Genomic DNA, 24327 nt, shown 5'->3' with positions numbered 1-24327 from the left:
ATTTTTACAAGATGTCATAGCCCTTCTCACACTGTAGCCTGGGGTGTGATAACACTGAAGAACACGCCTGGCATTTGCCACACAAAATTGTTCGACTGGGCTCCACATTACTCCTCTGTGCTGGGATCAGGAGAGTCATTTTATTCTCTTATATTAGTCTCCATGGTATTACATCACGCCACTAGAACAGCCTCCTCCGCAATGGCTGCCGCACCTTGTTATACTCCCACAGCATTTTCATCAATCAATCGGTTGCAGCTGACATTTGTCATATTATTAGGATTTGCTGGTTTAAAATGCAGAGATTTTCAGCCAAGCTTTAAATAGTCTGTTGACCGCAGAATATTTGGTTTGAGTGTGACAGGGAGTGTGAGGTGCTGCCAAAAACTGTGTGCGGTTTGAGAAAAAGAGCATGTGTGTATAAGTGTACATGTTTGTGTGTGTGTGTGTGTGTGTGTTGGGGAGGGCGAGCGGTGGGGTGGGGGGAATTAGTGAATGGCTGTGCTATTGCATCCTCCCAGAAGACCTCTAAAATACACATAGGTCTGTCCACACACACACACACACACACACACACACACACACACACACACACACACACACACACACACACATACACACACACACACACACATACATACACACACCCACACACACACACATCACTACCTTACTAACACACTGAACCCGCCTTCATCCCAAAACTCACTCCCATCTCACTCCCATACCTCTCTATAGCCTCGCACCGCCCCTCAACTAAAGTCAGCGCACACGCTGACTCCTCGGCCATAGGCAGAGCTAACGCACCGCGCGACTGTGATGTGTGAGGAGTCGTGCGTATTTGCGCGAGTGAGTGAGCGTTTAAGAGAACCTGAACAACGAAGAGAGAGAGAGAGAGAGAGAGAGAGAGAGAGAGGGAAGACGAGAGAGGGAGAGAGATAGCGAGAGAGAGAGAGCGAGAGAGAGAGCGAGATCGTTGCCTGGATGGAGCGCAGCGAGCCACTGGAGACGCACCTGAGGAAGAATCGTAAAGTGAAAGTCTCGAGAGGTCGTTAATGGTTTTAACTGCCTCTCCGCGCGCGCTCGCCGGTGTTAACGCGACAACAAGACGGGGAGTAAACAAGTTAGATGAGAAGAAAGGGGCTGATTCACAGCACCCTGGTTTGGCGCCGCGGCTTAAAGTTTCACCGTGGGTTTTTTTGGGGGTTTTTTTTTTTTTAGCATCTCTCTTTTCCCCCATCTCTCTCCCCCCCTCCCCCGTTCCGCCGAGTGTGGAGGGAGCGAAAGGACGAAGCGTCAAGTTGCGCGTCTCTCCAGCGGATGTTCAGTGGATGTTCGGCGGATGCGTGGCGATGGATTAAGCCCCCTTCTCCGGACCCCATCGCCTCCCTGGCCGCTCCGAGACGACGCCGACCCCGTTCACCCCGGGACTACCGCAGCTTCCTCCCTCCGTCCCGGTAGCGCTCGACATGACCGCGGAATATGTGTTACGGTGCCTACTTGTGCTCTGCTTCGCGCTCCTCTCGGCCAACGCGAGTAATTGGCTGTAAGTGAGACGCACACTTCTTCAACTTATTCATCACTTCACCTGATTCGCAGCCACTTCCCACAGGCCTTGTGCCACATCCTCACACCCTCTTTTCTCTCAGCTCCCTTGCCGTTGTTCACCTGTCCCTTTCCATCCTTTCCCTGCTCTGTGACTATCACATGTCATGCAACACGCTCACCTCCCTTTGACGGGGTCATGCTTTCCCCCCTAAACTCGTCGTATACTTTTTTAGTGCGGTCTCTCTCGCTCTCGTGCTCTCTCCCTCTCTTGTCTTTTTCTATCTATCTATCTCTCTCTCCACTCTTCTCTCTGTTCATACCCCCCTGTCAGCGCATAGACTCCGCCATGCATGCAGCGGGTCGAGGCTCTATGACCGGCCAGGTTAATGGTTACCTCTGCGGTCATCCACACACTCTCTGTGACTGAGCAATGCAAAACAACAACAACAACAACAACAACAACAACAACTAAGTAGTCTACCCCGCAGAAGTAATTAACTCTTTAGTCTACTCTCACGTATTCTGCCACGAATTATGTATCAGGTTTTGCTCTGCCTGTCTGCATGTTGTCGTGGGCCTGGTTGGGGGGGGGTGCAGTTAATGTCACTGTATATGAAGTCATCTCATCTCATCTCACGCGTGCTTTCTGTGAAACAAACATGGGGCCTTTCCGGGTCAAGACAGCATACATATGTGACGCTATATAGGCAGGTGCGGGATGGTGGACTGTGATTTACTATCCAGAAGTACAGCGTGTTGTGCAGGGAGGCGAACGGTGCAGAGCCGCACAACACAAGTCCACAGAGGTTGTAATTGAACTGTAACGCCGTCCCTGCTGGGGCCGGCCGGCGCGGTCGCATGTGCATGCCTGCACGGAGGGAGGGAGTCGAGGGAGGCGGTTTAGTGGGTTTCTGCATTCCTACAAGAGCTCCTCCGCTCCGATCTCTGCTGTCATTCACGGCTGCACAATCTACATTGTACACATAGTATTGATCACTTGTGTGTGTGTGGGGGGGGGGTTTGTTCTCTTTTACCCCAAAAAAAGGTGTCCATAGCGGTCCTTACAGTTAAGTCTCGCTTGCAGCCACACGGGTTAAATGAACCTTGTAGTCGAATTGTTGTGTCTTTTTGTGGCACCGAGTATTGGTTGCCAGGTTGAAGGGCGGGTGAATATGAGCGGCTGGCCTCGCGGCGCGTCATGTCAGTGCAGCCAGCGGCGGTGCGCGGGGCTGTGTGAAGGCGTGGTGAAGGCGGGCGTGTGCAGGCACGTCTCACAGCTGCGTGTCTGCTCAGTGTGGGTATGCCGATGCAGGACAGAAGTGCTCAACACCTCAGCGAGATAGGGCCCTCGGTCTCACCACCAGCACGTTCACATCACCCAGCTGTGTGTTTAGGAAATTTCACTAACGCCCCTACTGATCATCCCTGATCTGGTCGCCTGAATCGTTGGACATTTTGATCATTGGTGATTGGGTGCTGAAATAAAGACGAGAGGCAATGGAAGACATAAGCTGTCACTCAAGCCTGAGACTTTGATTTGATTTGATTTTTTTTTTGAGCCAGCTACGAAAAAAAAAACGCCTGTTGCAAGGCCTGACTTTTTAATCAATGACATGGTTTTAGTTAAAATGAATGACATCAGTGTCCGGAAGCTGCAATGTTGAGTTGTTGTTTTTTTTAGACAATGATGATGATTGTTAAGATGACTTTTATTATTATTATTATTATTATTACGTTTCTGTTGTTGTCAATAATAGTAATATAATAATAATAATAATAATAATACTAATATAACTGATGCACCTATCGTGTGTTCGTTTAATGTCTGCATGATAAAAAAGACTAAGGTGGCTTGGCAGTCAGTGGTTAGGCCTACTTTACATCAAATGCTGAAGACAGAATGTGCAGCCTGCTTCGATTACTATTTTATAATAATAATAATAATAATAATTACTATTATTATTATTGTTCATATTTTATTTCACAGCATAGCCTTTTTCGGGCATCCCTGCAGACAGCAGCGTGTTGTCTGCCTGTGATGAGAGGTGCCCGGAATCCTCTGCGGTTGGCATCGTGTATCACCACCGTGCAGGCCCGACGACGTGGTCACTTCTCCAAACCACCGTGGCTGCTGAGTCATGTCATGTTAAACGTCCTGCTGTCGAGCAGGGGTTTGAACACCACTCTTCATTAGCCCGTCCGTCATCACCCCTCCACCCGTACCCCTCCCTCCTCTTCCTCACCGCCGTGCACCCACTGCTGCGCTGCACCTGCGCGCCGCTCCGGGGCTTGGCAGCTGGTCGCTGTGTGCGTGTGTGTGTGCGCGCGCGCGCGTGTGTGTGTGCGCGTGCGTGTGCGCGCGCGCTTTTCGCACAGAAATAAAAACGTTCAAAAAATATCAAACTAATTATGCGAAGCCCTAATTAAATTTGACATTACAAATTGATTCCTGCAGAAGTAATGATTGGGTCATTGTTAATCGGTCACAGAGATGTCTTGGGTCGTCAGGGTACAGACCTTTTGGTGCTGCTTACTGAGGGTACGAGTAGTTTCCTTCTCTCCGAGTATATACATACAACACCAGCTGAAGCGCAGTGACTGGTGTGTCTGTGACGCGTGTTCCCCCTCTGATGTGGGCCCGCGTCATTTGCTGCTGGCGTCCGTCTAAAGCGGAGCCCGCGGCGGCGGCGGCGGCGACCTCTCGGCGAGTTCCTATTCCGGATGTCACTTTGATCTCCTCGTTTTTTTAAACCACCACAAATTTACTACTCATAATCGTCACTTATTTTGCATATGTAGCTCACCCCGCGCGTGTGTGCGTGTGTGTGTGCTGGCGTGCACGCGTTCGTTAAGGGGTTTATGGCGGCTACTGAAGCAACGTGTGGATACTAAGGCGGCAGAGGTATAGGCTGGGAATATATGATTTCACAGTGTTTTTGTTTACCTCACCCCGTGTCCCTTTTCCGAGATATGACTGATATGACTTAAGGACCTCTTGGCAGCGTAATGGCCAACACTTGTCTCGGCTAAATCATTTACAAGTGCTACAAGCTGTTGCCAATAAATAGATTTACAGGGCAAATATAAGTAATGTCGCTCTTCTTCCTCAGTTCTTCTTTTTTTTATTGTGCGAATGTGTTGTGTGTGTGTGTGTTTATACGTGGTGGTGGTGGGGTGTTGGGGTGGATGGGCGGCATATGAATGTGTGTGCTCCCATTGTGGATGAGCGCGGTGAGGCGCTAAAGAGATGGCAGCTGATAAGTAAGCAGAGAGAGCGGGAGACCTTGGGGTTTCAGCACACTGTGGCGCCTGAAACTTCACACGTGTACTCGCGCGCGCGTGCGCGCGCCGAGAGTGCGGCGTGTTATTTGGAGTCATCTTGTCATCAGTGCGTGTATAGCCGCGGTGACACAGAGTCGCTGGGCATCTCTCGGGCTAACTAGCTCACCACCGAGACAGGCTGGCTGATCAGAGACCCCGGGTGGTGTCAGACAGGCCTTTGGGGAGGACAGACAATAAGTTAGACAACCAGAGGCTGGTGACCGGCTAGAGGAGATGAATTTGACATATGAGAATATTATATCCACACAAGCACACTACCACACATCCCACACGCAGACCAACAGACAAAGATACACACACACACACACACACACACACACACACACACACACACACACACACACACATACACATGCACATACACATGCACATACACATACACATATATATACATACACTAATTGCTTCCCAGCCTTTTGGGGCCATGGCACTAACACCAGGCAGGAGGTTAATTTCATGCCTTTTATTGCCTCCTTACCCAAATGTGTGTGTGTGTGTGTGTGTGTGTGTGTGTGTGTGTGTGTGTGTGTGTGTGTGTGTGTGTGTGTGTGTGTGTGTGTGTGTGTGTGTGAGGGCTGTGGTGTTGGCAGAGCATGTTATTTTTAGGGGGAAATGAGCTCTAGTGGAGCCAGCAGCATATAAATACCCCCCCAGACACGCGTGGGTACACACTTGCGAGCACACACTCACACAAACATGCTCACACAGACACATTAACACAAATCCCGGCAACCCACCCCTTTCACAGTTTTCATGTAAAATGTTTTCCATTCTCCGTTATCATTTCTTTAAATCTCTCCAACACATATTTGTCAAATTCTTTTCAATTCTCTTGTATCTTTTTGAAACACTGCTCCTCAGTCCGCCCTCCGCATCATCTTTTTTCCTCTCCTTCATCGTCCATCTACGAGCTGATTCTTGTCATTTTTTTTCCTCATTGTCTTTCCTCTCACATCCTCCGCTTCTCTAACTCTCCCTACGTGCGCCCATTTCCTCCTCCGTCCTTCTCTTTCATCCTCATCCCCACTCTTTTTCCTTTGTGCGTGTGTAATCGAATTACATGAGACCAAAGCTATTTAAAGCGTTATGACCCTCAAAATTAGATCCGCATAGTCCCTTACACAATGGCCCCCCACCCCGAGGTATAGCTTGCCAACAATGTCAGCAGCAGTGTGTGTGTGTGTGTGTGTGTGTGTGTGTGTGTGTGTGTGTGTGTGTGTGTGTGTGTGTGTGTGTGTGTGCGTCTTCTTTCAGGTAGAATCATTTTTCACTTACATCCACATCCATTCTGTGTGCTGTTAGGAAACTGGGAAAAGGGTCCAGCATGGACTTCTGTTCTGGCAGTGTACTTACTGTGAGCTTGGTTAACAGATGTGCCTTGTTTCGTATTTTTCATAATGCAGCTTCGAAGCCAATGAATCATTTCATTCCACAGCAACGTATTAATCGTTTAAGTAAAGCGACACTTGACTCTCACAAATGATGCGATCGCAAATGACAAAACAAATGAATGCTTTAGTTTCGCACTGCCACATTTCCATCTTTGAATTATACGATTTTGCAGCCTTAGACTCAGTAGACAACACCATCCCCATATGTGACAACGCCATCCCCTTTATATAATCCATGATGCAGTTTTGCATTATTTGCAAGGAAAAGCATCAAATTTGTCAAATGGTGCATAAATGCATGACCATTGTTTTGCAATAAACTATTCAAATTACATTACTTTTAAAGGAAAGGAGGTAACTTAAGTCATCACCTGACCGAATGACAAGGTTTTTACCAGGTCCGCACTGGGAGTTTTCTTGAAAAATTGAGACTCTTCATTTCAATCCAACATGGACGTCATGGTATGATTGTTCACCGTCTGCATGCTTCAGATCAGCTAACATGTTTGTGATCTTGGCTGGCCTGAGGTCTGAGAGCTTCGGCCCTTCAGACAGGTGTAGAGGTCAGTAACAACTTCACTAGTCTGGGACGGTGTGAGCCAGCTCTGTTGTTTTGCAGTGTTCTGCTTCCTTCCTTTCTTCCTCTCTCTTGCTTCTCTTTTTCTCCTTATCCTCTCCCCGTCATTTGCTTGCTTTCAGTCTTTTTCTTGATGAGTTTTGCAGATCAGTTCTGACTTGAGAGCATCTTCAGGTAAAACTCCGATGCGCAACGTCTACTGGAGCTCAAAACTGCAGCAACACTCGTAGTATGAGCACGGTGGACCAGTGGTTAGCACTGTTGCCTCACAGCAAGAAGGTCCTGGGTTCAAACCCCAGGCCGTCCCAGGTCCTTTCTGTGTGGAGTTTGCATGCTCTCCCCATGTCTGCATGTGTTTCCTCCAAGTGCTCTTGTTTCCTCCCACCATCAAAAAGACATTCCTGTTAGGGTTAATACTCCTGTCTGTGCCCCTGAGCAAGGCAATGGAAAGAAGAACTGGAGTTGGTCCCCGGGCGCTGCAGCTGCCACACTGCTCCGAGCTACAGCATGTGTTGGGATGGGTTAAATGCAGTGGATGATTTTTCCCATGGAGCTTAATAATAGTATATCCTTATACATATATAACAACTTTAGAGTTAGACCGACGCATTTCAGCTTCTGGCCTTCATCAGGGTCAACGGCTATTAGAAAGTGCATAAGGCTCTTACGGAGGTGACAAATGCAATCATTCAGTAATTTCCCTTTGACTACTCACATCCATCAAGGCTGTGCAAGATTTTACAGGGCACCAAAGGTGCAAATCCAGGCTCCAAGCTATCTTTCACTTCGTCTTCTTCGACTGAACCGAGATCAGTGCAAAACAACTACCAGAGTTTGTTTTTCCTAGTCTCTTTATGTTATCTATAAGAAATACCAGCACTTGTGTTTCACTAACAAGATGCACAACAGCTGGTCGATATGTAAAATCTGACTATCACGATAATCATATGGCTCTTTACACACTATCAATGTATATATCACGATGTCTTCATACAAATGCAACAACACCATGTTACAGAATCCAACTGAGTTCAAGCTCATTGAACTGTTTGGTCATAGAAAGCATAATAGCAAACCAAAACTAGTTTTCAAATAGTTTTCAAGCAATACTCAATAACGTAATGATATAATTCTACTCAATATTTCAGGCCTCATTTGGTGAGAAATGATAGATAGTAGATTCTCGCTATCATTAATTTGGACAACAAAATTGTGCATTGCAATATGACAATATCCAAAATGTGTCCCCTATGCAATACCATTGGAAGACATTGAGCAATAATATTGAAGTATTAATCTGACTTACACACAACACCAGTGTCATGGATCCAAATGTCATGTGCAGGCTCTTGCCGTGCTCCAGATCACACTGCATCCCATCGTCAGGATCTGCTCCTTCAGAGAGGCCTCAGTTTTGTGAGAGTATGCAAGACGATATTTCGGAGCAAGAACAACGATGTTTCTAAACTTCTAAGTTTAAAATCAATTTCCTTTTTTTTTCATTTCTTTCTTTTTTTGTGAAATAATGAAGACCAGGAGCCATTTGACATTTCCAAATAGTCAATAAGGTTAAGCAGTCTGAAAGGGAAAATATAAATCAGTGTTTGCGTTCTCAGTTATTCTGCAACGTTATTGTGTGTGTGTGTGTGTGTGTGTGTGTGTGTGTGTGTGTGTGTGTGTGTGTGTGTGTGTGTGTGTGTGTGTGTGTGTGTGTGTTTTCCTTTTTTGGGGGGGAATGGGGGGGTTGTCTCACACCCAAAAAGCTAAGAACCATTTTTTCTGTCCCAGCGAGGATGAGGAGATCAAGTGCCCATAGAGTGAGCTAGGTCTCAGGACTCTCTGGGTTGAGTCTTTGCCTACGCGGAAACTTAGAGTAGACTGCCCTCTACAGGTCACTGTACATGTTACATAGTGTCTGTCACAGAGCAAGATGATAGGAGGGGTTAGCTCAGGTCACACCTCAGTGTGGGACTCTTCAGCTTATACTGAGGCACACTGTGTAGCCTTATACACCCTGTGGACCCATGTTGCTTCCAGTTGCTCTAAGCAGTAATAGAAGTCATAAGTCAGTGGGACTAGTAGGCTGTTGGAGCTTCACGTGCGCTTACCTTGGGTTTTGAATTTGGATGTGCATATGTACTTTGTGTGCATGACTAGGTTATGCATGCGTGCATGCTACTGGGCTGTGCTTTATGCAGAGAGACATCCCTTAGATTTCCCCTTGCTGTGCTACCTCTTGCATTTCCTCTTCACACTATGTTTACTTCAGCCTGTGTACCCCTGCTATGTACTCAGTGCTGGAAAAGTAAACAAGGGGATATTTTCATGTAAATACACATAACGGATGATGGAGACATGGGAGGGGGGCAGGTTTAATAGCATTTATGGTTTTCTTGTTTTTGTTTTTGTTTTGTTTTTTTTCAATGTCTGTTGATGGAGAAACATAAGGGTTACTCAAACTGGGTAAGATAACAGTAGTTGCCCAAAAATGTTTGTAAATGTTTACTAAAGCATATTGCCACCATGCAATTCTCCCACTTCCTTCACCCTTCCTCCGCTCCTCTTCCTGTCGCTAATTTTCTCCATTTTCCAGCCCTTTCCATCCCTAGTTCTCACAAAGGTTCTCACCTGGGGGTGAATGCATAGCACACTTGTGAGTAGAGCCCCACAAGGCCCCATCATGGTCTAAAAATATCCGTTTGAATGCTGGTATTTTATTTAGATTTTTTTTTTTTAAAGTGAAACTGCTAAGGGTAAATAACAACATCCGTGCTATTTTTCTCGACTGAAAAATGGTAAACTTCCCCTTCCCAAGAATATCTTTTGATGGGAAACAACTGCAAATCCCCGTGACACCGAGCTGCACTAGTGCACAGAAGGGCGGGTATGAAGGTGGGTTTGAAAGGGCGTTGTAATTTAGGTGCAATGAAAATAATAACGGTTATGATGGTGCCCAAGAACAACAGAGCATAGTGATTTTTCATACTTTTTAAACTTTTGGTTAAAAAAAAATTTGGAAAATAATAATTACTATTATGATCATGATTGTTGTTGTTGTTGTCGTTGTCATTGTTGTTGTTGTTGGTGGTGGTGGTAGTGTTATCATTGTCTATTCTGAAACTGAGTTATGAAGTGCTGAACAACATAGGAAATCAAACACACCAAAATCAGTTTGACCGATAAAACGGTTGGTTTAAGCTTCAAAAGTCCCCGCTATATGGAAAAGACAAATAGAGCAATGCAAATATAAGTTACCGCAGTTGTATAAATGCTTTCCAAGTGATTTAAAAGGTAAATACTGAGTCGGACAGCCTGAGATATTTCAGTGAATATTTCTGATGTGGAGTCACTGGTAGACTTTAAGCCTGTTTGGACACCAGAACAGCCGGAAGGTCTTTGCCCAAAGATCTTAGGCTGTGCGTTGGCTCTATACGGATCAAGAGTTTAGAGAGATATATTGGTAGAAAGCCATGCAAATGTTATTAATAAAATTGTCTTCAACCCTAAAGCAGCGAGGATGTGAAAATGGAAGAGGGCTGTTCTTTGGTTTGGCTAGAAAGCATTGCAGCCCAGTGTTGAACATACTGGAGTTGTTGCATCTCTAAAATTTCCTCTGATATGGCTTAACACTGCAAATAATCCTCTTCCATTTCACTTATCAGGTTAAGTTAGTGTTGAAATGCACTGGTCTTCACCTCTGAGTTTGTGGAGGAACGCTTAGTCCAAATGCTGCAAGCTGAAATTCACCAGCTGGATGTTAAGCAGCAAAGATGCAAATTAGGGCTGACTGGTTTAGAAAAAAAAAATCAACATTGCAATATTATCATATTTTGCAATATGAGTTTTTTTATTTTGATTTTGATATACTTTAAAGGTCCCCATGGGGAAATTACACTCTGCATTTAACCCATCCAATCTTAGCCGTGTAGCTAAGAGCAGTAGGTATCTGCGCCACCCGGGGGACCAACTCCGGTTCTTCTTGCCATGCCTTGGTCAGGGACACAGACAGGAGTATTTACCCTAACATGCATGTCTTTTTGATGGTGCACTATTAAATTGCACTAATATAGGAAAAAAAATTACATAATTTCACCAGCTTTTGGAGTATTTAATTTTCAAAGCTCCATGCCCAAATAATTTATCACTCGGCCAAAGTAATAATTAGGGTGATTTTAGAGGAGGGAAATAAGGCAGTTGTCCAATAAGTCATTAAATCAGAGTAAATTATATTATTTGTCAAACACGCTGGAATATTTCTCTTCAGAAGTAGTCATATAAAAGCAAACCTTGCTGAAGTTTTTTTTTCTATTAAGAAGGAATAATAGTTTTAACCCAACATGACTGATGGGCCCAATTTGCAATGTGGCTGTTGCACATGTGTATATTACAAAGACGACTGTGAAATACTGATGTGTTGTTCAGCCCTAAAACAGAACATGACCCAAGGTCTTGGACAAACTGTCAGAGGAGTTTCAGATTTGCAGCCCAACACACGGCACAACGAAATGCAACGTCAACTATTATAATCGTTGTCGTTCATTTGTTTTTTTATCAGCTAAATACCTGATAACGTCAAAAGTATTTGCAAATGGACTTCAAGCATTGTATGCCATTTTGAAAAACAAAAACAAAAAAACAAACAATGCTTCATGAATAGTACTGCTATACTTCCTGTTTAGGGTTCAAAGTGATTTTTGTGAACCCAGCCGATATAGACTTAATGCACGGTTTTAGCTTGCTTTTCCATTTCCTGTCCGTAGACGGCTCTGGGTGGGAGCATTCCACTTGAAGTATGGTGCGTCTGCAGGCTGCTGAGTGTTTGTGTTGCCTTACACATCGCAGTCTTCACAACACCACTGGCTCCACCGGGCTTAGGCCTCGCAGATTTAGCACGCAACCGCAGGCCTGCCGCTGTCCAGAGAACAAAAGCAGAGAGAAGAAAGGGAGAGAGGGAAAATAATAAGGATGAGGGTGAGGGGAGACAAAAGGAGAGGAAGCGAGGGAGCGCTAGTGCAGGAAGGGGAGGGTGCTGTCCTTGTGGCGGGGTTGATTCCACCGTCTCCCTGCCTCCATGTTTTGCTAACCTCAGGTCTGGGAAGCTGCGGGTACGCTCAAGAGTGGACAGATAAAGAGAGACACCTGAAAACAGTCATTCTCACACACTCTTGCCCAAGGCCTGGACAGAACTTTTCCCATGCTCGAATACACACACACACACACACACACACGCACACACGCACACACACAGAACAATCACCTGAATAATAGCTTATCCAGTGTTTATTAAATGTTTCCAAGGAGAATGTCAGGCCAATGGGATGCGATCCAGGTGTGTGTGTGTGTGTGTGTGTGTGTGTGTGTGTGTGTGTGTGTGTGTGTTACCTGCGATCTTGTATGGCTGGGAAAGACAAGTGTCTGTCTAGCCGTGTGTGTGTGTGGTGGCATTATTGCTGGGCTCCGTTCTCATTGACTCATCTTTATCGCTCTCTGACATTCTCTCCCAGCTGGCTGTGTGGACCCAAATACAGCATCCTGCCCAAGGGCTGTGCCTCGAAACAAAGGGGATCAAATGCAGCACATGTCTTTGATGAAAACCACCCGCTTGCTGTGTGATCATACTCAAGCAAAGCAGACGGTGCAGAACTGGGTTGGACTCGTTCCACTCCGCACGGGCAGGACCTGTAGGGTTTGCAAAAAGAAACCGTCTCCTCGGTGCAACCTACGCAGGACAGGGGTCCTGGTGGTGCTTCTGAAGAAATTGGGGCGGGGGGGGTCACCTTTGGAGGGGGAGAAAACACTGAGGTGTTATTGTGGGCAACTGAGGTCATCCCAGGGGGGCGGATGTGGTTGAGACAATGTGGCTGAAATGGGGTTGAGATGTAGCGGAGTGGCAGGGACGGAGGTTATCGTACTGCTGAGTGGTAAATACTGACAGTGTCTCGATGGAAGGGAAAGAACAAGGCTATCACAGAACGAGAGGGAGGGAGGGAGAGATTATCTGGCCTATTGAGGAGAGGAGATGAGAGGGTAGAGGTAAAGGAGGTGTGTGGCCCTCAGACCTGTGGTAGAAATAACTCAAAATAAATGAGTAAAGAAATGGTTAGTATTACTATGATTATAATTATAATTATTATAATGCTCATTACTTTTATATTATTATTATTATCAGTGCTAAGGTGTGCTTCAGAGGGGGACCTCGGGATCCTCACAGGTTGGAAGATCTGTTTTGTTTTTTGTTTTTTTTTACCTATATCCATACATAATGGTAAACAGACTAAAGAAGTAGAAATGTGATTCAGTGATGTGCATATATTTTTTTTATAAACTGGAAACAGATTTCCGTGCAGTCAGGACTCAGGCCACAGTTTGACCGAGATAGACAGACAGGACCTTATAAGAGTATGTGAGATCTTGGAGTGACTTCAAACGTAAGGCTCATATAAATAGTCCGCTTTGACAGAGCAACAATCTGAAAGTCATTTTTGGCAGAATTACCCCTTAAGAAGGGCAGGTTTGACATTTGCATTTTGAGAACCACTCCATCCTGGAGGAGCTCACACCAGCCCTGCAGCTCTGAGGGTTGACATCTTTACATCAGCAGACCTCCAGAGAGGGCCAGACAGCCCAGCGCTAAGTATGGTTTGGACGGGATATGTTTTTGTGCTTGGATATAATACAGAGAGCATTTAAGTGTCTGCACCGCCGAAATAATCCTCTGAAATCAATCACTTCCTGACGAGAGGGCTCCAAATGTTCTTAGACAGCAACATCCAGGATATTTTTTAAAGTTTTCCACCAATGAAGGGCTCCTACCCTAATAGAAAAATGGAAGATATGCGTACAACCAACTTATGAGAAAGCCTATTTCTGTAAGGTGCAGTTGGGATTCGAGATATGGGACTGAAGGGAAGTGTGTGTGTGTGTGTGTGTGTGTGTGTGTGTGTGTGTGTGTGTGTGTGTGTGTGTGTGAGAGAGGACATCTAGAAGTATGTCATTTTCTCACATCCTGGTTTGTGTTGTGCATGTGTGTGTGATATATCTCCCTGACCTGTCTGCCCTGGAGGTGGTGTGTGTGATAAACCACTTTTCCCTCCTCTCGGCGTGCTCACAACCAGACAGTTAGACCAAATATTCCCACCACGTCATGGGAACCATGACTCCCTCTTCTGCCAGGACTAAATACTGTTTTAAAGACAACTCCAGCCCAAATTTAAAGTGGTTATTCGTAATTTTTTTCTGTTAGGTGCTTAAATAAAAAGATAAACCTTATTGACCATTTAATTAGGTTTAATTAAATGTTTGATATAGATTTATATGTTGCTATAAATTAACATGTCAGATGAAATTCTTTATCTGTGCTTTCTCCAAAATATGCATGCTACCCCTAAATTATTTTTCCAGTGTTATGCCAAAATATGCGACTGTCTGAAATTCTGATCTGCACGTGAATTCTCTCTGTGTTCAAAATCACATCTGTTTGGAATGGAACACTGGGATTTTGGTATGTAAACTAACTATTAAATTAATCAAGAATACTTAAAACAATCCATCATTACGGAATAAAAAAAGGCTGCGGAGCTTTAATAGTTCGACGCTGATTCAGCTGACTCAATTCAAGACTTTTACACTACCTGAATATTTCCATCTCATGTCCTTCATGATCTCTGTACCCATGTGAAGACATTTTCCTCAGGGACAAAGACACATTGGACTCTATAACTTACTGAAGATATTGTTTTGTGTTGTGCTGTGCCTCTGTATCAGGTACCTGGCCAAGCTGTCATCAGTGGGAAGCATCAATGATGAGGAGACCTGTGAGAGACTACGAGGTCTCATCCAGAGACAGGTACAAACCTTCACACAGCTGTGAATCAGCAAAGGGAAAAAAATGGCTGCCTTGTCTCGGCCTTGACTGCACCTAATGATAAGTTATCAGGTAGCTAGTTCGCCTTGCAAGGACATTAAATTATTCCGTCAGCCCAAAGTTGTTCAACAGAAAGTTCACCTGGAGAGAAATAAAATAGCTGAAGCAAAACGGCCATGGAGGCCAACTGTGTTTTTCAGACAGCTCATTACTTATAGACCCCTTCACAGTTGGGAAACAGTGATCATGTGATTTTGCTGCCAAAGTGCACGCGCATGCTATGCGTGACGTAGGTCATAAAAGGGTCTATACTTTTACATGTTCCATACCTCCTCTGGTAAAAAAAAAGAAAAGCCTATTACCTAGGGGTGTCCGGGTAGCGTAACGGTCTATTCCATGCCTACCAACATGGGGATCACCAGTTCGAATCCCCGTGTTACCTTCGGCTTGGTCGGGCGTCCCTACAGACACAATTGGCCGTGTCTGCGGGTGGGAAGCCAGATGTGGGTATGTGTCCTGGTCGCTGTACTAGCGCCTCCTCTGGTCGGTCGGGGGGCCTGTTCGGGGGGGAATGGGGGGGAATAGCGTGATCCTCCCACGCGCTACATCTCCCTAGCGAAGCGCCTCACTGTCAGGTGAAAAGAAGCAGCTGGCGACTCCACATGTATCGCAGAAGGCATGTGGTAGTCTGCAGCCCTCCCTGGATCGGCGGAGGGGGTGGAGCAACAACCGGGACAGCTCGGAAGAGTGGGGTAATTGGACGGGTACAGTTGGGGAGAAAAAGGGGGGAAAATAAATTAATAAATAAAGCTCATGAGCTTTGGGTAGTGACCGAAAGGGTGAGATCGTGGATACAAGCGGCTGAAATGAGTTTCCTCTGTAGGGTGTCTGGGCTCAGCCTTAGAGATAGGGTGAGGAGCTCGGACATCCGGAGGGAGCTCGGAGTAGAGCCGCTGCTCCTTCGCATTGAAAGGAGCCAGTTGAGGTGGTTCAGGCATCTGATTAGGATGCCTCCTGGGTGCTTTCCTTTGGAGGTTTACCGGGCACGGCCAACTGGGAGGAGACCCCGGGGTAGAACCAGAACTCGCTGGAGGGACTACATGTCCAATCTGGCCTGGGAACGCCTTGGGATCCCCCAGCAGGAGCTGGAGGGCGTTGCTGGGGAGAGCGGCATCTGGAGTGCCCTACTTAGCTTGCTGCCGCCGTAACCTGACCCCACAGAAGCGGCTGAAGATGAATGAAAAGAAATAAATAAATGGTTTTCTACTCAGTATGGAGGTTTCGAACTGAAATGTTTGTACTGTATGGTTTTTAGGCGTATTACATATATTTACATGTTGTGTGTCTGCGCTCAGGTGCAGATCTGTAAGCGTAGCGTGGAGGTGATGGATGCAGTGCGTCGTGGGGCCCAGCTGGCTATCGACGAGTGTCAGTTCCAGTTTCGCAACAGGCGGTGGAACTGCTCTACTCTGGAGACCATGCCCGTGTTTGGCAAAGTGGTCACACAGGGTAAGTTTCAAAACCGCTGTTCCTATTTGGCTATCCTGGACTCCGCCACGTCCTGCCTACCATCTCTGTCACCCACACTTACTATCATTACCTCGTCTGTGTGAATACTTACCGTACATAGTGACTCAGAAGGCTTGAAGGCTTGATTCAGAAAAATAATTTATAGGTTGTGCATGTTTGTGTGTGTTCATCATAGGCACGCGTGAGGCGGCATTTGTGTATGCCATCTCAGCAGCAAGCGTGGCGTTTGCAGTAACAAGAGCCTGCAGCAGTGGAGAGCTGGAAAAGTGTGGCTGCGACCGCAACGTTCATGGAGTCAGTCCAGAGGGTAGGTCACATGTACTCACACATGTAGGAGACAAATAGTTTATAAATCAGGCAAAATTAGATATTGTTGATAGCGCATTGATCACCGTACAGTACATATGTAAATACAGTACAGTGCACTATGTACTGTACATGCATGTATGGCCCAAGATCATTTCCTACACCAGTACATTAACAGACACTGGCTTATATCTTCCCACGATTTCCCATTATTACACATTTGCACATTTAAAAAAGTACAAAAACAAGACAGCAAAAAAAGCGAAGTGATGGTATTTATAGCCAGCATCAGATTAATACGAAATGTGCAGTATCTTTGCAAATTGGATTACTATTCTCCATCTTTTCCCCATAATATCTTGCCATAGGTTTCCAATGGTCAGGCTGCAGTGACAATATTGCCTATGGAGTGGCCTTCTCTCAGTCCTTTGTAGATGTGAGAGAGCGGAGTAAAGGACAGTCCTCCAGTCGGGCGCTCATGAACCTCCACAACAATGAGGCTGGTAGAAAGGTAACCAAGTCTCACACACTACGAGGTCATGTGCAATATCCGGCAAATGCATAGCTGGTCCTGTGCGCTAAGCCGGCGTGGTTTTGTTTTCCTACAGGCCATCTTGTCACACATGCGTGTGGAATGCAAGTGCCACGGCGTGTCTGGCTCCTGTGAGGTGAAGACCTGCTGGAAGGCCATGCCCCCGTTCCGCAAGGTGGGCAACATCATCAAGGAGAAGTTCGACGGAGCCACAGAGGTGGAGCAGCGCAAGAAAGGCAGCACCAAAGTCCTAGTGCCCCGCAACTCCCAGTTTAAACCTCACACAGACGAGGACCTTGTCTACCTGGACCCCAGTCCAGACTTCTGTGACTATGACCCACGCACTCCGGGTATGCTGGGCACGGCGGGTCGCCAATGTAACCGTACCTCCAAAGCCATCGACGGCTGTGAGCTGATGTGCTGTGGCCGTGGCTTCCAGACAGAGGAGGTGGAGGTGGTTGACAGGTGCAGCTGTAAGTTCCACTGGTGCTGTTACGTCAAATGCAAACAGTGCCGCAAGATGGTGGAGATACACACCTGTCGGTGATGGAGGCCTGACGGGGGGCACAGGGCACTGGCGACGAGCAAAACCAACACCCCACTCAGTTGCCTGGACCAGAGGGAGGGAGAGTCTTCTGCTCAAGACCACAACCACCCGCTTGCTACGGGTCAATGGGTACAGACAAACTGACTGACTGACGCAAAGACAGACATCATATGCCGTCCTATTCACTCTAAACCATCAAAAAGATAACAGTAGTTATGCATGGGATTTCCTAAGAAGAAAGCTACAGAGGCAAATACTTTTCTTTTTTTTCCAAAAAGGAGAGCGTATCTTTCTCTCTTCCTTCTGTCACCCTCACTCTCACTTTTTTTTTCCATTGGTGTTTTCTTATTTTTGTAATGTTTAACTTATTTGATGTTGCCTTGAGTGAGGTGATGTAGAGGGGGACAGTGTCAGAGGGAGGGGCTGACGGACAGTTGGATGAATCTGTGGATGGACAGAGAAACAGGGAAATCGTGGACCCTGGGGGAGTGGATGGGGTGGGGAGTGGGGTTATGGGACCGGGTCGGGGGAGATAAGAGGGCTTTTTTCGCCCTCTGTCCTTGCTGCTGCTTAGGGGACTCACTCGGAGTGCTGGATGTGAAAGGGAGACAGATGCCTGGCCTGTCGGAGGACAGACTGGTGTCGCTTGAACAAAAAGAGGAATGCAACACAGATGGATTTTGTGACGTCGGGGTCCAAGTGTACATAGCTGTGCTGTGCAGAGGTTTAGTTGCTGTTGAGTCAAGAGGCCATTTTTGCCCCTGCCATGCTCTTATGCTGCTCCACGTGCACCCACATAGATCACATACAAACACTCGCGCACACATGCAAATATTTGTGGAAACGAAACATGCTGTCACACACACACACACACACACAAACATTCGTTTTGTGGCGCTCCTTCTATTTCGTCCTCTCTGTCTCTCGAGTGACAGTGGACTGTTAGGTGAGAGCCACGGTCACCTCTTTCCTGTTATATTTTTTTTACTCTATCAGCCCACTGACAAGTGTGGCCCAGGTGGAGCAAACATATGTTGACACATGCTTATGCACGCACACACACACACACACACACACACACACACACACACACACACACACACACACACACACACACACACACACACACACACACGTGTGCAAAAGTGGGCTTGCCGAGGGTTTGCCAGAGCATGCACATCAGGCATGATGACCGAAGCACTTTTCTCTCCAAGCGCACATAGAGCCCTCCCACTTACAGCCACAAACATTGGCTCACACATCCATTATCTCAGTCTCTCCACATGGCAAGGTCACGCAGATGTGGTTATCACAGACATATGGACAAGAGATGGAGATGTGGAGACAGACACAGAGAAACATACTGACACACACATTCTTTCATGCCACTGTCAGGACCTAGGGCCTGAGTTGTGTCTGGCCTAACCTGTACCACCACCGTAAAGGCCAGCTTTCCTTAAGTACCATGCTATCATTATAGAGACAAACCATAAATCTGTAAAGACTTATACACTGAAGATGACTATACTGCCTATGAATGTATGTTAATATGGAATATACGCTGTGTCAAAACTGACTTTTGTCACATTTCTTTAAAAATGAAAAAAAAATGTCGGGTGGTCCGGATATCTCATCGGCATGTGTATGTTTATAGACGTGTTCCTACGTGGGTGAGAAGGAGGACATGCACGATACACACTGTGGCGCACAATGAGAGAAAGAGAGAGAGGAGAAACACAGAGAGACAGACAGTGAGAAAAACAGAGGGAGAGCAAGAGGAACAAAGAGAAATGTTTTCAAACACACTCTCGTGGCAGACACAAAGTAATTTTGCTGAGTCTATCTTTGCTGGCTTGGGTGCATATCCAATTCCACCACACGGCATATTACTTCTGCCGTCACACGGTGAGCTCCACAACACACAGCCCTGCTGACAGACACGGACACATATTTCAATAAACTCATCCATTTCCCGTGTCTTTCAGCAATGTTATTATGGAGCCTCAGTATGTGTCGCACAAAGTGTGTGTGTGTGTGTGTGTGTGTGTGTGTGTGTGTGTGTGTGTGTGTGTGTGTCTCGTCTGCGTGAGGTACATTACACCCTCAGGTTGCTCTCCACAGCCCTGACACCTATAAATACAATTTATGTGGCATATATCAGCACATATATCACCTCAGATACCGAGGTACATATCCCCTGGCACTGGGATCGGGGAGAGTGGCTTTGGGAAGACCTGGAGCAGCCACTCAGGTTTCTCTGGCAGCCTGATTGGACTTGGCGGAGGAGGGAAGGAGGCAGACACACAGACCTAGCAGCATACCACAGAACAGGGGATTACAGCAAAATGCAGACCACATGGTTCACTCCTTCTCCCGACTTCTGTCTCCACCAATATGTATTGCCACCCCACACACAAATCTCTCTCTCCATTTCTCGAGCAATATTTTTAACTTTCACTCCTTCCTATGCCCCCCCACTTGTCCTACTCCCCCCCCCCACTTCTTCTGGCATGGCCGCCCTGCGGTAAGTGAAACTCTAACCTCTCTCTCTGTCTAGGACAGTGAAATCTGTGCTTAATTAGCCCCCATGGTGGCCCAGATGAGGTGGGTGGTGGTGTCCACAGTGCTGGGAATGGCTGTGGACTTGTGTGTGAGTGTGTGCCCACGCTGTCAGTCAGTCTGCTACGGCCCACGAGGCAGAGAAGACTAATGTATGCTGCGGTTTGCTGGGGCTGTGGTAGAGACAAGAGGCTGAGAGCGGTTTTCATCACTTAGCGCTGTGTGTGTGTGTGTGTGTGTGTGTGTGTGAGAGAGAGAGTGTGTGTGTGCATGTGAGAAAAAAGAGGTATACATGTGCACACACACACACATACACACAACAACTACTGCACAGCTATGGTGAAGGAGTGAGAACCCTAATCACTTCCTGTCCATCCTTAAGTTTGGTGTCTGTCCTGACAGAGAGTATTCCTCCCAGATCACCTCTAAATGAACAGAAAAGAGATTGACTTTCCCCGTGGTGCCACGAACAGACCCGGCTAGCTGAGCTCAGGCGCCTGAGGTGTGAATTTTCCTGAGGAGTGATAGAAGTCAAACTGGAGTTCAGCCCAAAGAGCCCCCATAGAAATGAAAGAAAAAGCACCTCCTTTCACAATTCAAGCATTTCACTTAACTTTCTATCCAGCAATTAACAAGGGACAAGCGACAGCAAGGGATTTCAAAGTTCATTTTAGGATAAAAGAAGAGGACAAATAAACCTGGATGTGCATTGTTCTATACTTGTTTGAAATAAATGAAGCGGAGGCGTCCGGATAGCGTAGCAGTCTACTCCATTGCCTACAACACAGGGATTCCGGTTCGAATCCCCGTGTTACTGCCGGCTTGGGTCGGTCATCCCTACAGACACAATTGGCTGTGTCTGCGGGTGGGAAGTCGCATGTGGGTATGTGTCCTGGTCGCTGCACTAGTGCCTCCTCTGGTCTGTCGGGGTGCCTGTTCAGGGGGGACAGGGAACTGAGGGGAATAGCGTGATCCCCCCACGCGCTACGTCCCCCTGGCGAAACTCCTCACTGTCAGGTGAAAAGAAGCAGCTTGCAACGCCACGTGTATCGGAGGAGGCATGTGGTAGTCTGCGGCCCTCCCCGGATCAGCAGAGGGGGTGGAGCAGTGACTGGGACGGCTTGGAGAGTGGGGTAATTGGCTGGGTACAATTGGGGTGAAAAAGAGGGAAAATGTAAAAAAATAAAATAAAATAGATAAATAAATAAATGAAGCAGTTTCTGTGAACAAATGTGGGCCAGCAAAGGACTTAAGTCACCTGCCAACCTTTAAAGAGGGCCACATAACATCTTTACATGTTTTTCAACTTGGCTAAAAATACGTTTGTAACTGTCATATTACTTTATTTTTTTCTTCAAACATCTAATGTTGAAACAAATATGTTGACAATGTGCCGACAATTAAAGCTCTTCTCTCATTATCACCGTAGGGTCAAACAAGGGAGAGCGAGGTCTAATGCAATGGAGTTGAAAAGAGAGCAAGAGGAAGATGACAGCAAAGTGTAGACATATTTGAGGATGGCTGGGAGAGCGTAGTGTAACGAGCGGCCTGTAAAAATGCCAGGCATCCTGTCACCGCCTGTCTGATGAAAACATTTGCCCGCAATTTAACATTTGGACGGGCTTCTCTGGGGCATACTGTAATTATGGGCCCTACTGCAGAGGCACACACACACAGGCTGTGGGCTTCGCTGTTTCAGACCGTTGTTTTAAAAGTTTGACCTTATGGTACTGTCGAATTTCTGCTGGGATATACGGGAAATGTGATGACAATAACAAGGATGTCATCTAGGCCTACTGCAAAGATTTAGGACTCAAGACATATTCAGGTCATGTCTCACACATCGTGGCACAGATGAGAGATAGAGAGAGTATCTGAAGCTGGGAACACACTAGATGATTTAAAGGCTGGTTACAACCCCAAGTTGGCCATGACAACTGATTTTCAAGATTGTGGAGGGTCTGCACTGGTTTGTGCAAAATAGAGTGGGTTACCAATGACATTTGGCACACGTTATCTTGTGGCTTGTAGGGATTTAGGATTCAAATCTCTCTCCTCCCCTCTCACCACTCAGAGCTGTCCCAATTACATCAACCATGTCTGGTATATACAACCGGAATTTGGACAAGTTTTAAGGTGTTCATGCAGTGCGAGCTGGTCAACAACAACAAAAAAAACATTAAATGTGTGCACATCTAAGGCTGGAAAGGCTAGAAATCTGCAAAATTCAATCATGAAATGTGATTCCTCATCTTTTCACAGTCTGATTATGACGATTATAAAAGTTGTGTAGTCTGTCTTGGCTTAACAGGTGGTGCATGGCACCACAAATCCAATCCCATGAAGTTGTTAAAGCTTTCTCCACAGCATCAGTACTGGGGTATTATCATTGTTCTTTTTATCTGATTTTTACTTGGCATAACAAGGAAACGGTCCCCTATGGGACGTGAGTTTCTTGATCATAACCTTCAACATCTTTAGGGTGGTTGGATGTGTATGAAGAGTACTGGTATGCAAGAAACTATAATCTTAACATCATGGTCATGGTCTTAAAAGAAACGCCACACATGATTTCATATCTGTCAATAACAGAAACCAAATGTTTTTCTGTTTCTGTGATGCCATGATCTGAAGTTTGACCTCTGAAGGACATTCAAAGTGAAGGTCACGGTGCCAGATGGAAGCAGGAGTAATGGGACTTTCTGCCAACAATTTTTAATTAAGAGGCAATCTGCTGCTGTGGGCCGGTGTGCACCGTCCTGCTTGCAAATGCAGTTTCACTAAAACAGTACTTCAAATCAGGGATGGGCTCGAGTTTATAGCCTTTTCAAATCACATAACCTTGAGTTTGACCTTTCAAGTTGATTTGAGGTCAAACGTCATGCCAAATGAAAATCCGTGCTTTTCTTATCTATTAATAATAGCAGTTAAGTGGCTATCTACAGTGAGTATCATTGATTTATACTGGAATACATGTAATTTTGATTGATGACTTTGACTCCCTAAACATCAGACTCTACCTTCAAAATTTTATGCAACATCAGTGGATACAATGCCATCTTAGAAATTAGAAAAATTAACATTTCTGTTTTACTTCTTTGCTGACTTTGGCCATGACTTTAACCCAATTTTGCTCAAGATTTGACAGGAAAATTCTGGGATGGCATCCTATTTTATCTGCCATTTCTGTTTAATTTGCACTATTTTTTTTCTGTAATGTTTCTAACACACGAACACAAAGAAATAAATGGGACTAAAAACAATGCTCCATACAGGTTCTATAAAATATTTTTTCAAAATCAAATCTTGATACAAGTGTGAAATACATTTGTAATATTATTACTAATCTGAGATCTGTTCAAGGAACCTGAACCTTCTTGTAAGTCATCCATCTCCTGGTTAGGCTAGTCATGGGTTAGAGTTCAAGATACAGCCCAGGTGTAGCTATAGAATTTTGGTCACGACCAGTTCATTTCTCCCTCGCTGTGTCTCTCTCCCTCTCTCCCCTTCTGTCTCTCCATCTCCGACTCTCTCGTTTCTCTTTCCCCTAGTGTGTGTTGTTTGGGAAGGGTTAACAATGCGGCTTCGCTGGATGATAATGCCACTCATAAGGAGGCTGGCTTTAGTCCAGAGCCCAGCCCTCCCAGGCCTTTCTCAAACTCCCAGATCACTGCAGCATACTTCTCATATTAAAAGAAAACAGGTTACACAAATGAGACAGATGGTTCTTGTTTGTGATGACAGTTGCAATTCCTTTTCCCCCAGCTCCCTTGTCGAGCCCCTTTCTTCATGGCTTCTCTCCTTTGTCTCTGCTTTGCCCCAAGTGGGGCCACATCGTAGCAGATAAGATGCCTCGTACCCGAGGCTCTCGGGCACTGAGACGCCAACATCTGGGTGTGCATCCACCACACTGGACAGGATGTTCAGGGAACCAACAAGTTAACCTCCTTACTTTAGTGTGGCTTCACCTTATTAAAAGTAAACTGGAGAAACACACACTTATCAGCTGGTCTGGAAATCACTTTTATGTTAACCAACATTTGAGTGAATTGGGATTTCTGGCTTTGACATATGCCACTGTCGGTTTGTCACCGTGTGTTGTAATATTGGTTCAAATGAATGTATGAAGTG

At 46.0% G+C, this 24327-nt stretch overlaps 1 protein-coding gene across 1 annotated transcript; it reads left to right on the top strand.

Moving 5' to 3' along the window:
• The first annotated feature begins 1469 nt into the window (after positions 1-1469).
• On the top strand, positions 1470-17637 carry wnt4 (wingless-type MMTV integration site family, member 4). The gene is made up of 6 exons (XM_056274948.1): positions 1470-1546; positions 14623-14704; positions 16078-16231; positions 16428-16559; positions 16927-17069; positions 17167-17637. The coding sequence occupies exons 1-6, from the start codon at positions 1470-1472 to the stop codon at positions 17635-17637; spliced, it is 1059 nt and encodes a 352-aa protein (XP_056130923.1).
• The last annotated feature ends 6690 nt before the right edge of the window (positions 17638-24327 follow it).

The sequence above is a fragment of the Lampris incognitus genome, chromosome 2, assembly GCF_029633865.1.
Source record: "Lampris incognitus isolate fLamInc1 chromosome 2, fLamInc1.hap2, whole genome shotgun sequence".
In the NCBI taxonomy this organism is placed as follows: domain Eukaryota; kingdom Metazoa; phylum Chordata; class Actinopteri; order Lampriformes; family Lampridae; genus Lampris; species Lampris incognitus.
This window is presented reverse-complemented; position numbering and strand designations above follow the sequence as displayed.

What these genes read in the sequence shown, in the direction of transcription:
- wnt4 (XM_056274948.1), top strand. Translation starts at nt 1,470, where the DNA reads ATGACCGCGGAATATGTGTTACGGTGCCTACTTGTGCTCTGCTTCGCG. An exon ending in TGGCAAAGTGGTCACACAGG is followed by an intron (nt 16,232 to 16,427) that starts GTAAGTTTCAAA and finishes TGTTCATCATAG; the next exon opens with GCACGCGTGAGGCGGCATTT. An exon ending in TCATGGAGTCAGTCCAGAGG is followed by an intron (nt 16,560 to 16,926) that starts GTAGGTCACATG and finishes ATCTTGCCATAG; the next exon opens with GTTTCCAATGGTCAGGCTGC.